Consider the following 13,360-nt stretch of genomic DNA (forward strand, 5'->3'; position numbering starts at 1 on the left):
TAATTGACTGCAAGACACAGATTCTTGTCTCGCTACTATAGAGATTCAGCTTCCCCTCACCCTAACACTAACCCTCACCCCACATGCTTAGTCTCCAGAAGCTGTCATTTTGAGCAGCCATTCCTTTTTGCCACCACTCACCCAGGCCACTAACTTCTAACATTGTTCCAATCCCCATTCATTTCTCTTGGGCACAATGTTGAAGGAAATTATCCACTGACTCTATTGTCTTTCCATTCATTACCTTGCTTCCTCATTTTATTTAATCTGGCTCATGGCCCTTCTGTGCTTTGAGTGTGACCTCTAACACACAGAGAGCTACGCCATACGTTGTCCATCTTTTTAAACCAGCATGTGCTCCATGAATTCAGGCTTGTGCTTTTCTCACCTGTGGACCTTAGGCTATAAGAATAATTAAGAAGATTAAAGAGAAAATATAAATATGCGTGCCATATGAATATATATAAAACACATATAGATATATGTGTCATACATATGTCAAATAAAGTGATTAATTGGAATAGAGTTTAGCACACAGTAAATAGTTAATATTTGATATTATCTCTTTATAAATTCAACTGCACCTATCTCTCCAGGCCTGTGATTTGGGAATCTGGCAATCCTAATTTACAAAAGTGCTTTTCTGAAAAAGGCAAAAATTTTCTCTAAAGCTCTGTATTTTTTAAAAGGGTAAACAGCCATCTGTCTTCTCATTGTAATATGTAATAAAAATAGCAGGGGCAAAGATTGAGGCGGGGAAATTCACAGGATCTCAATGCGTTCTCTTTTAGGCTTAATTCAATTCAGTTTTAAAAGTATCTGTTTAGCACCTTCCAAAGACAGCTACGTGGTCTTAAAATTTTTACAATAGTCTCTGTGCTTAAAGAGCTTATGGTCTCATAGGGAAGCCTGAGGAATTAGGAAACTAGGGTCCTTTAGTGGTGGGGGCCCTCAATTAATGCTTGCTGCTGTTAGAGATGATGCAAGGAAGATGGTAAACACTTAGATAACAAAGAACCTGATTGTGTCAGATTGCTAGTACAAATAATAATCGCTATGAGTTCAAAAACTATTGGCTGGAGAAGTCGGGGAAAGCTGCAAGAAGTTCAAATGGCCTTGAGTTGGTCTGAAAGCACAGACCGAATTTGGGGATATGTGTGTAATTTGGGCTAAAGTATGAAATCTGTGTTGTCTTTCCGGCCTTGCAGCAGAGCATTGGCTATTTGCCAACATAAATCCCATTCATAAGAATGACTTCAGAGATAACTCTGATGACTGCCAATGAGAAGTCTGACTTTCCTGTCTACTGAGTGTGTTGTCTCTAATAAAGTAGCATCACTGAACACAGAAGCACTATTTCTATAAAGGGGACATCACAGCTCATTAGTTCTCCAGAGCTTGATAAGGAGGCAATAAATAAATAAATAAATAAGACTTTGTACAAGAGGACACCAGTTAGCAAGACTGTACTTAGACATTCAAAGAATCCTTGAAAAAGTTACACATTGAAGGCTATAAAAAAGGTTCCCTACCTACAGTATGGCTATTCTAGTTCTGACTGTGGTGAGCTGTCCATGTTTGTTTCAGCAGTACAGAATCTAAAAAGAGGGAGCTCTGGAGGCACAAATGGTTTGCTCTCGATTCCTAACTGAAAGGTTGGTGGTTCGAACCCACTCAGCGGCTCTGTGGGATAAAGACCTGGTGATCTGCTTCCGTAACGGTTACAGCTTATGAAACCCTATGGGGCAGTTCTATTCTGTCACATTGGGTCGTTATGAGTCAGAATTGACTCCACAGCATCTAATAACAACAACAACAATCTAAAAAGAGAACTAAAACAGAGCTGAAAAAGAGGAAGTATATGTTGAAAATGTACGTTTCTCCAAATTATTGACTGAATTTCATCCAGTCTTGTTAAGGTATATCTACGCTGTCATTTGACTTTGAACATCCTGTGTGTTAACCATGAGTAAGCTAATATTTCCAAACTATCAGCTTCAAAAGACGATTAAATAGAGCATTTTCCTAGTTTCTTCTTCAATAAAGACTGAGATAAAACCTACCTTTATCATCTCTTTCTTTCACCTTTTGCATGATGGCCTCAAGAGATCCTACTGATTATCCGGTTTTCTGCTTTTGTTTTCAAAAACTTTTATTCATTCATTTCACGTGTAGTGGGGGATACTAAGAACATAGCACAAACCATTTTTCCCTCAATTCTCATCTTTATTCACCTATACAAACCTTTGAGGCCCACTGTAAGTTCTACATCCTTCATGAAGACTTCCCTGAACTCTTCAGCTTCCTCTGAACCCTGCCCTTGTGGATGATAGCCTCAAACTTAGCACTTAATCATAAAATACCTTGTTAGATTTCTTCAACTCATCTTGTGTTACTTGGACAAGCAGAATGGCAGGGTGGGTAGGAGACTCCTCTACCACTTATTATGTTGCCTTGAGCAAGTTACTTCTCTCTGTTCCTGTTTCTTTATCTGTAAACCAGTAAAGATAGTAAAACTGCTGGTGTTATTGGGTTTATATGAGGATCTATATACAGTGCTTAGAACAATGCCTACCTACCACATCACTGATGTTCAGTCAATGCTGGCTGCTATTACAGGGTCTGTTTTGCCCCTTCTAACCCACCCAGCTCATTTTCAGTACTTAGCCATTGTGTTCAAGGAAAGGTTGGTGGTTTCCGCCCTCAGTATGTTTATAATCTAGTTTAGAGACAAAACAAATACAGAAGAATGACAAATACAGGCCTATATTATTAAATAACAAATGAGACAAAGAATAAACAAATGTTTTCATTATTATTTTTGAAGTGCCCAGCCAGATGTTCCACAAAATCTTTTTGGGGTGATTTTTTTTTTTTTAAATATTTTTTGTGGCTTTTCCAAGACTCGCATGAGCATTTTATTCCACCTTTTAAAAGATGGCAGACAATCCCCTCATCAACTCCAATTCCTCAACATGCTCTGTCTCTCTGTCACACAGGGTGCGTGCACGCACACGGGCGCGCGCACACACACACACACACACACACAGAGGACGGATCCTTTTCTTTGTCAGTTAGACAGGGTTTTTGTTCATGTGCCTGGTCTTTTGATCTGAAGCGTACATTTTCCTAGACTTCTAATAAGGTATTTTATAACAGTCTCCAGGCTTCCTGTAGCCTTTATATGTTCAAAGCTACTCCCCTTTTGTTTTTGCCCTATCTTGCAATACTCAGGAACTATAAAATCTTTGTGTACAATGCCCTCAATAAATATTAATTATTTTTTACTGAGATTGTCAGTACTAAATGTGTAAAGTTCCAAAAATAAGCCTAGAACTGGAAATAACTTTAAACATACCTTACCAGAAAATAAAAACCCTTTCCTTCTCCAACCTTGCTGAGAAAACTGAAAACTGGCTAGAAGAGATTTGCAAACTTGAAACAAATATCACATCAAGGACAAGGGCCAGTTCTAACTTGACTACATAGATCCCCTGACCATTCTGAAATTGGGACACTCTGGACTTTCTAGCTGTCCACTACTACCACAATCATTTCAACTTAAAAAGGAGATTTTAGTCCTTTAGACTATGTCATGCCTTACAGTTTGCAGTGGGTTTTCACAAGTATTCCGCACATATAAAATACATGTGAAATTTTAATTTCCTAAATAATTTTATGACAGTTGAAGAAATTGGAGATATTTTAAGGCATAGAAAAACTGGATTGTATTTGGCTTTCTCCAATTTTTTCTCTTTTAAAAAAAAAGTTATTGTGCTTTAGGTCAAAATTTTCAGCTCATGTTGGTTTCTCAATCAAAAATTTATATACACATTGTTTTGTGACATTGGTTGCAATCCCTGCAATGTGTCAGCACTCTCCCCCTTTCCATCCCGGGTTCCCTGCGTCCATTCCTTTTCTTTTTTACTTCACCAAATAGTGAGAGAATAAAAGAATAATGAAAATGAATGTTTCGAAATTGAACTTTAAACTTGAAAAAAATGCAGTAACTCTTTCTAGAAGAGAAATAAGTAAATGCAGACCCAAATTATTTCCACCTGACTAACTGCAAATAGCTTATAGAGAGAAAGCTATATGGTCGTAGTTATACAAGTGCATTGAGCAAACTCAGAGGTAATTTAAAAAGATGTGGCAGGAATCTCTTTCAAATTTACGTCTTCCAAACTCATGATTACAGAAATTGCTAACGTCAACCCTTGGACAAAGACTTGATTAAATCCATATCAGGTAGAATATGGAAACCACCTAAGGATTAATTTGGATATTGTTCAAATTAACATTAACAAATTCTCCTCTTTCCTGAGAGTAGTTAGCATAATTAAGGTCTTCATCTTTCCAAAAGCACTTGCCATTTAATACTAGGGTGATTTTTCTGATTCTTTCTTGGATTCTTTGAGACGCCGCAGATAACTCTTGTTTTTATCATTAAAACTACATTTTGATGAATCAAAACATCAAGCTTCTTACCCTGAGAGAGTCACTTTTAATGCAATGAACTTTTAATAATTATCTTTATAAGCAGTTTTAGGTAAATAAAATCCCTTTGCCCGACACAGTTCATGTTTTGTAACTTCCAGCTGTGGAGCCCCCACCATGTATAGCAGACATATTAAATGTTAATCACTTTAGCATTGATTAAATATTTAGCTCAACAAAGATCTACAGAAAGTGAAAAATTAAGGTCGAAGTTGATTTAACATATACAACTATTCTGAATCACATTCTCTCCCAAGATGGTTAAAATCAAAATACTTATCCAGCATTTCACCTTTGAAGCCTTGCAAGGTGTAAGACCATGCCCAAATTCTTCCTTTCCATCATCCCTGTTGTAATCATAATCACCATATTGTCATCATCATAGCTAATATTTATTAGAAGTTTACTCTGTGCCTGACTGTGCACTTTACATGCAGAATTTTATCTGTTCCTTAAAACAGCCCTATAAGGTAGGTGCTATTATTACCCCCGTTTAGGGTTTTAAAGCTTAGAAAGGTTAAGTAACTTGACCAATGTCCCTTAACCTGAAGGCTCCAGAGCCCAGATTTGAAACCAGGCTCAGTTTAAAGCCTTGCCCCTAGCCTGAACTTTATTTTGCCTAAGCCCATTTAATTGACTTAAATTTGGTATAAGTTGACTTTGATCATGACCATTTTGTTGGGACCCACTACGAATGAAAAGTTTTACAGTCTTCCTTTGGTCAACCAGTGTTGCATAAAGAAGTATTCATTCAAGGACCATACAAAGTAGACTTGGGAGACAAGGCATAAATAACTGAAAAGTTAATTAACAAAAAAAGAGATCTGAAGAAAGCATGATTGCCAGATGAGCGAGCTGGTCAGTGAGTGAATGCTTGGAGTTTGCTCATCCTTCTAAAATGGAAGTACAACTGTGTCCTGAAGAGTGGAAAGGCTTTGAATAAAAGTGGAGAAGAGGGGAGGACACTCCCAGAACAGGCTGACTGCCTCAGCAAAGATGGGAAGTCTCAAAACCACTAGGTGAGTGAGAACAACTGGGAATAGTCCAGTTTGGCTAGATCTGATCTGAGGGCTTGAGAAAGGAAAGAGAAGGTAGAGGGATTGGGGGTAGGGGTGGTATGCTTTCCTTACTGATCACGTACTCAGTGCCAAGGACAATTTTAGACCCTGATAGAAGGAAAACTTTGAATACTCAGGAGTTTAATTTGGGTCATTTCTGCTCTTCCCTTAGCTGTTTTATGACCCTGTGTCATCCTACTTATGTTTCATTTTCCTCTCTGTAAAAAGGAAATAATTCTTGTTCCCTTGGGTTTTCTTCTAGTCATCAAAAATGAATGAGTTGGGCCACAGTACGAGGACAAAAGGAAAATATGTAATATTTTAGAAGATAATTTCATGAAAGTTGTTAAATATCTGAGCATTTTTATAAACAAGCACTGCACAAAACCTGTAATGAAACATTTAAATTCATCAGTAACTACAACTACAGAGATCCTCAAACACCCTTTTATCCTTTAAATGGCAGAAACTTGAAAAAATTAAAATGGAACGTAGTTAGCCTTCAATGACTTAGGCCAAGACAATTCAATTTATGGATTACATAGAATTTTAATTAACTCATTTCACACGTCGTTATCAACTCTACATGAAGTTAAAAAGGACAAAGGATGAAAGTCGAATTGGCCAGTTTTCCGTGTTCTTTCCACATGGGGAGAGAAAGGGGGTTTCCTCTTAGACAACAAGGCTGGGGTCAGCCAATAATTGCTGGTATTGCCTGACTGGTAATAACAGGCTGATGAAAAGGTGAATACAACGAGAAAACGCTGATTAAATCAAGCACACCCTCCCACCCTCGTTTAGATCAGGAATTTTCCTCTCCCTCCCTCCCTCCCTTACAGACTGGGCTGTGACAGCATCTGGCATCATAATACTAACATTTGTTTCGTGCTTTCCTATTTACGGACCACTTTTTTTTTTTCACACACATCACTTCTTAGGAATCAGGATCCACTGGTACCTCTCTGCGTTTTTAAAATAGAAATCCGTTGGAGAATTTGAGGGCTGATCTTTTAATCGGCTGTAACAGCCGAGAGAGATCTGTAACCTTCTCCCGAAGAAGCGGAGTTCTCCCCCAGTTTTATTTCAGGCCTGAGACACCCCCACTCCCTCGATGAAACCGCCGTGACTCACAATCTTGCAGATCCTTCGCCCCCTACGCGCCCCCCAACGCACACAACCCCCTGAGAACCCAACCCAAGCCACAGCGCGTCGTCATCCCGCCCAGCCAGACTTGGAGGTCTCGGGTCTGAGTCACACAGAAAGACCACCCTCGTCGGCATCCCCACACACAGTCCCCTCACACCCCGGCGCGCCGGCCGTCCGGCCTTCCCGCCTGACACACCAACGCCCCTCGTCACGGCGCAACTTGTTAGGCTCGAGCTCGAGCCCTTGACCCAAAAACCTCCGAGAAACCGAGAGCGGCAAAGGCGGCCCCGGGCGGCCTTTGATGGCTTTGTTATTGTTTGGGTTTGAATCGATACGCCCCTCCCCATCCTTCCTCCCCCGCGGCCCGGCACCCTGCTCCCGCCTCCCTTCACGCCCCGCGCCCCTCCCCCTCCATTTTGGCGCCTTTTCCTTCCCGCCACGTCGTGGCGGCGTAGAGACCATTCTGACCGCGAGAGCGGGGCGGGGTGGCCGTATTATGCAGATCAGCCGGTCTCTGGTTGGCTGGAGCCGCGCCGGCGGGGGCGGGGCCGGGGCAGGGGCGAGGCGGCAGAGCGCGCGGGGCGGGGGGCGAGGGGAGTCGCCCTGTCCCGTCGCTTCCCCACCCCCTCTCCTCCCTCCGCGGGCCCGGCCGCCAGGCTCCCCGCCTAGGCCTCCGGGAGAGGCCCCGCCCATCCCCGCCCGCCCCCCCCGCCGGCGCGCTCCGCCCCTTTACTCCTGGCGGCCGGGCGAGCCGGGCGTCTGCTGCAGCGGCCGCGGTGGCAGAGGAGGCCCGAGAGGACTCGGCGGCGCCAGCGGCGGCGGTGGCGGGACCGGCAGCGGGAGCTCCAGCAGCAGCAGCAGCGGCGGCGGCAGCCGTCAAGAGCCCCCTGTCCCGAGTCGCAGAGCGCGCTGCCGCACGAAGCCCACGAGCCGCCCACCCCGCCGCCCTCGGCACAGCCTGACCCCGCCGGCGCGCCAGCCCGCCGCCAGCCCGGGCAGCGCCCCCAGTCGTCCTCCGACTCGTCCTCGGCCTTCAGCTCCAGCCGCAGTCGCAGCCGCAACGCCACCCGCAGCCGCAGCCCCAGCCCTAGGCGCAGCCACCGGCGCGGCCCCAGCCCCGGCCCCAGCCCCAGCCCCAGCCCCAGCCCCGGCGGCAGTTCCTCCAGGCACGAACCCTGCGCCGACGCCCTGGAGGTGGGGATGCTCTTGTCCAAAATCAACTCGCTTGCCCACCTGCGCGCCGCGCCCTGCAACGACCTGCACGCCACCAAACTGGCGCCCGGTGAGTACCCCCCGGGCCGGGGATAGTAGTGGTGGGGGCGGCTGGACCCTCAGGGTGGGGTGCTGGGGACTCGTGGGCCGGCACTGAGCCCCCTGTGCCTCTCGGTCGCCTAGGCAAGGAGAAGGAGCCTCTGGAGTCGCAGTATCAGGTGGGCCCGCTGTTGGGCAGCGGCGGCTTCGGCTCAGTCTACTCAGGCATCCGTGTCGCCGACAACTTGCCGGTGAGTGGGCGCCCCGCCGTGGGGAGGGCGCGCCGGGCGGGGGGCTCACGGGTCTGTTTTGGCCTTGGCAAGGGGACTGAACGGGTGCTCTCTGGGCATTCAGGTGGCCATCAAGCACGTGGAGAAGGACCGGATTTCCGACTGGGGAGAGCTGGTGAGTGCCCTGAAGGGAGCGACCCTGTGACGGGTGGGGAGGGGGCGCCTCTCTTCTCTCTCCCTAACGCGGCCCCGTCGCCCCTGCAGCCCAATGGCACCCGAGTGCCCATGGAAGTGGTCCTGCTGAAGAAGGTGAGCTCGGGCTTCTCCGGCGTCATTAGACTCCTGGACTGGTTCGAGAGGCCGGACAGTTTCGTCCTGATCCTGGAGAGGCCCGAGCCGGTGCAAGACCTCTTCGACTTTATCACGGAGAGGGGGGCCCTGCAGGAAGAGCTGGCCCGCAGCTTCTTCTGGCAGGTGCTGGAGGCCGTGCAGCACTGCCACAACTGCGGGGTGCTCCACCGCGACATCAAGGACGAGAACATCCTCATCGACCTCAATCGCGGCGAGCTCAAGCTCATCGACTTCGGGTCGGGGGCGCTGCTCAAGGACACTGTCTACACGGACTTCGATGGTGAGCCAGGCCCGGGAGGGACTGCCCAGGTGACTCGGCCCGGCCTGGAGGCCTCGGCCAGTCAGTCTCCCTCTCCTGCCTTTTGGAAAGGTCACCGGGCCGCCTGGCTCGACGCTAGGAGGGGTGGGGCGAGGGAGCGCTTCCCAGCATAGTAAGGTCGGGGATTTCAAGCCAACTGAACCTGTAATGTTTCTGGCATAATTTTATTTTTTAAGTGGAATTCAATGAGTTCCAAGCGTTCCCGATGAGTAAGAGGTTACAGGCAACCGGCCGTAGCCCAGATTTTTGAAGCCTGACCCAGTTTCCCCGCCAGTAAAAGGGTGGGAGGGGAGGGCGGGAGAGATGATCATTGATGTCGCTTTTGTAATTTTTGTTTTGTTTTATAAGGAAATTAGTTTTCTGGAAGGTCGTTTTTAGAGCGGCCGTTTTTCCCCTTTGATCCAGGAAGGGATAAGGAATAGAAAACAGTAGTTTCACTTACTAGTTTATTTTGTTGTTGGGGTTTTTTTGTTTTGTTTTGTTTGTTTTGTTTTGGTGTCGTGGGGTGAGGGAGCCAGGAATGAAAGTTGTGAAATAAGATCTGTTGTTGGTTTGAAAATTAGTTGGGTGTCTCCTCAGAGAGGATGAAAACCTACCCTAGGGAGGGGCTTGGAGCGGGTTCTCTCAGGAAAGCAGGAATGAAGAGCTTGAGATCAAAGCAGAGGAGGGTGGGTTATCATCTGAGCGGCTTAACCTAACAAACGACAGCCTTTCAAAACTTGTGACTTGGGCTGGTGGTTTGTGTTTATTTGCCCTTGGAGGACGCTGGGTTGGGTTGCATTTTTTGTATTTAACAGTTAATGGCTGGCTGGGTCCTCCCATGTTTTTTTTTCCTTCGAGTCTTTGCTGCCCCCTAGTGAGTACCAGCGGAGTGACAACCTTTTTTTTTTTTTTTTACAACCCAAAGTTTGTAAACAGGAATCACGTGGTCTGAAACCAGCCTGGCAGTTCTGCCTGCCTTCCCTGTCTGGGGAGGAAAGGGTATGGGTGTCTGCCCCTGCACTGAGAGGGTGGGGAGGAAGGCCTCCCAAAGAGCACCCTGACTTTTGATGTTGTGTAAATGCCCTCGCCTGGATGGAATCCGAGATGAGAATCTCACCCAGGTTCCTGGGCAACTGTTCAATGCCGTTTGAGGATAGTCTGTGGCATACCTCCCTTGATTGCTCAGACACTCATCCATTCATCCCTTGTGGGTGGTCCTACCACATGCGGGCCTCAGGGTTTGGGTCTGCTGCCAGTCCTGTTTGTTTCTTGGAGCAGTTGGTAAAGCAGTTTATGGTCTGGGCTGGTAGAGAGGTGGGTAATGCTTTGGGGTGGAGAGATGCCCTAAGCTACTCATCCACTCTCCTTTTAGCTGAGGAGGGTGGGCAGGGAATGGAGCTCACCCAGTTCCTGAGGAAAAAGGAGAGAAGTACTTTTTTTAAAAAATTACTCAACCATATCACCCAGTTGCTTTGTGTTTATTTTTGCTAAAATGTGTTCTCCTTCCTATTCCCTCCGGCTCACAGGGACTCGAGTGTATAGTCCTCCAGAGTGGATCCGCTACCATCGCTACCACGGCAGGTCGGCGGCTGTCTGGTCCCTGGGGATCCTGCTGTATGATATGGTCTGTGGAGACATTCCCTTTGAGCACGATGAGGAGATCATCAGGGGCCAAGTTTTCTTCAGGCAGAGGGTCTCTTCAGGTAACTTCTGGGAACCCGCTTGCCTAGGCTGTCACTCCTGGGAGAGAGTGAATTCTGGAGTGCTTCACTGTGGCTGCTGTGACCCTGGACTTAGCAGAATCCTAGGCCAACAATTTACCCTCGAGAACTCCCCAGAAATCAGGTGGCTTGCTTTTGAGCTTTCCTTGGGAGGTCAGAGGAAATACATGTCTGAGGATGTAAAGAAAAATGAGAGAATCTAGTTTCTCTGAAGTTTTGGGTTTTTTTTTTTTAAGTACCAATAGAGACTAACCTGATGCTTGAACTCCTGGCCGTTTTTCCAGGGAGTGAAAAGTTGAGGGCTCTTTTAGCTGTCTTAAGGCAGTAGCCCTCTAAATATTGTAGTTCCAGTGACCTCATTGTGGGTGGTGTTCATACTTGTAAGTCGTAGGTGAATTGAATCACCTCATCATGCTCAGTGGTGTCTCATCAAACTCCGTTGTCATCATCCCTCCTATTTCTGTTGAGTGGGTGTCATGGGAAAGGCCCCAGCTATTGATGTGTACAACCACAGATTTAAGAGGGGAGCAGTTTTTTTTAGCTAAGAGCAGGCCAGAGGATCCAGATGTTAGTGAATACCTTCTATTAAAGATACCAAGCATACAGTTGGTATTCTAGAAAGAACATGGCTTTTTTTGGACCCCAGATTTGTGAGTCCCTGGGAAGCAAATTGGGAAGTCTTTTGCACTGCAAAAAACAAGTTGAGTCATTCATAACCTCTGTTTATCCTGCTTTCTGTAGAGTGTCAGCATCTCATTAAATGGTGCTTGGCCCTGAGACCATCAGATCGGCCATCCTTCGAAGAAATCCAGAACCACCCGTGGATGCAAGATGTCCTCCTGCCCCAGGAAACTGCTGAGATCCATCTCCACAGCCTGTCACCAGAGCCCAGCAAATAGCAGCTTTTCTGGCAGGTCATCCCCTCCCTGTCAAATGCCCAAGGGAGGGGAAGCTTCCATCTCCAGCGTCCTAAGTACCAGTGACACTTCTCACCAAGCAGGACAGTGCTTGATACAGGAACAACATTTACAACTCATTCCAGACCCCACGCCCCTGGAGGCTGCCTCCCAAAGGGTGGGAGGGCGAGGGAGGGAGAGACTCCACTCCAGGCGTCCTAGGCCTCAACTCCCATAGCCGCTCTTCTCATAGGTGTCCAGCATGGCTGGGCTTCTGCAAGATCCCTGGGGGTGGGGGGTGGGGGGTGGGTGAGGACCCTGCCATGGAACTGTTCCCTTCATCACGAGTTCTGCTGAATGCCGCGACGGGTCGGGTAGGGGGGAAACAGGTTGGGATGGGATATAGGACTAGCACCATTTTAAGTCCCTGTCACCTCTTCCGACTCTTCTGAGTGCCTTCTGTGGGGACTCCGGCTGTGCTGGGAGAAATACTTGAACTTGCCTCTTTTACCTGCTGCTTCTCCAAAAATCTGCCTGGGTTTGGTTCCCTATTTTTCTTTCCCCCCACCCACCCCCCTTCATATGAAAGGTGCCATGGAAGAGGCTACAGGGCCAAAACGCTGAGCCACCTGCCCTTTTTTCTGCCTCCTTTAGTAAAATTCCGAGTAAACTGGTCTTCCTTTTTTGGTTTTTTACTTAACTATTTCAAAGCCAAGACCTCACACATACACACACAAAATGCACAAACAATGCAAATCAACAGAAAACCTGTAAATGTGTGTACAGTTGGCATGGTAGTGTACAAAGGATTGTAGTTGATCTTTTTTTTTTTTTCCCTTAAATTTTGCCTTTAAGTTATTGCCTGTTTTTTTTCTCCACCCCCCCCTTTTTGGAAAGATGTGCATTCTAACCTGGAGGTCAACGTTATGTATTTATTTATTTATTTATTTGGTTCCCTTCCCCCTGCTCTGAGCTTCCAAGGTTGCTGCCCTAGTTTTCTTTCCTCTTTTCCTGTTCTGACTTGGGGACCTTTTGGGGAGGGCTGCGACGCTTGCCTCTGTTCGTGGGGTGACGGGACTCAGGCAGGACAGCTGCTGCAGCTCCCTGACCGCCATGGGGCCCCCTCACCCACTTACCCAAGTGGGTCTGGGTTCTGTGGGTGATGGGGAGGGGGCGTTGCTGACTTGTGTATATAGCATAGATATATGTAAAGCAGTTCTGGATGGTGTGCCTTCCGGATCCTCTCTGGGGCTGTGTTTTGAGCAGCATGTAGCCTGCTGGTTTTATCTGAGTGAAATACTGTACAGGGGAATAAAAGAGATCTTATTATTTTTTTTTTTTTATACTTGGCGTTTTTTGAATAAAAATCTTTTGTCTTAACTTACAGCTTCTAAGTGTTGTCCATACAGATGCATACTAAATTGTACATTTCTTGAGTGCCTGGTCAGTGCCAATATCCTGTCCTGGGAGAAGAAAGGGAATTTCAGCTCAAATCAGCTTTCCTTCAGCAGATTTCTGAAGTGAATGTATGGCCTAGGAGTAGGGTTGATAATTGTGTGGACCAGTTTTGGTATGAGGGGTCCAGTGAAATCCCCGCTTTATTTCCTGATCAAATTCTAGAGCTGAACTAATAGAACACATGTGGCTATTCCCATTTGTGTTAGCCACGTAGGTAGTGTTCAGGAGACACTTGTGGCTGCCTCCTGGGACAGTGTAGACATAGAACGTTTTATCACAGAAGGTTTTAGTGGATAGTGCTGGTCTAGGGATACCATGTATACCCCTATTACTTTTAACAGTTGAAGCTTTTTGTCTTTCCCGCTAGTAAAACATTTTGAGTGTGTACCTTCCACATACGTTATCTACCTGTTACTCCCATCTCTTGAATCAAGTGTGTACTTTCCACACA

At 46.5% G+C, this 13,360-nt stretch overlaps 1 protein-coding gene across 1 annotated transcript; it reads left to right on the forward strand.

Moving 5' to 3' along the window:
* The first annotated feature begins 5,493 nt into the window (after window positions 1-5,493).
* PIM1 (Pim-1 proto-oncogene, serine/threonine kinase) lies at window positions 5,494-12,831 on the forward strand. The gene is made up of 8 exons (XM_049871780.1): window positions 5,494-5,516; window positions 6,697-6,799; window positions 7,371-7,983; window positions 8,097-8,203; window positions 8,307-8,357; window positions 8,447-8,813; window positions 10,361-10,537; window positions 11,297-12,831. The coding sequence occupies exons 1-8, from the start codon at window positions 5,494-5,496 to the stop codon at window positions 11,452-11,454; spliced, it is 1,599 nt and encodes a 532-aa protein (XP_049727737.1). The 3' UTR covers window positions 11,455-12,831.
* Window positions 12,832-13,360: the final 529 nt, after the last annotated feature.

This window comes from Elephas maximus, chromosome 1 (assembly GCF_024166365.1).
Source record: "Elephas maximus indicus isolate mEleMax1 chromosome 1, mEleMax1 primary haplotype, whole genome shotgun sequence".
Lineage (NCBI taxonomy): Eukaryota > Metazoa > Chordata > Mammalia > Proboscidea > Elephantidae > Elephas > Elephas maximus.

Bases quoted from the DNA above. Each gene is read 5' to 3' on its own strand.
- PIM1 (XM_049871780.1), top strand. From the start codon at position 5,494: ATGGGAAGTCTCAAAACCACTAG. The intron at 8,358-8,446 runs GTGAGTGCCCTG...TCGCCCCTGCAG, and splicing joins TTTCCGACTGGGGAGAGCTG to CCCAATGGCACCCGAGTGCC. The intron at 8,814-10,360 runs GTGAGCCAGGCC...TCCGGCTCACAG, and splicing joins TGTCTACACGGACTTCGATG to GGACTCGAGTGTATAGTCCT.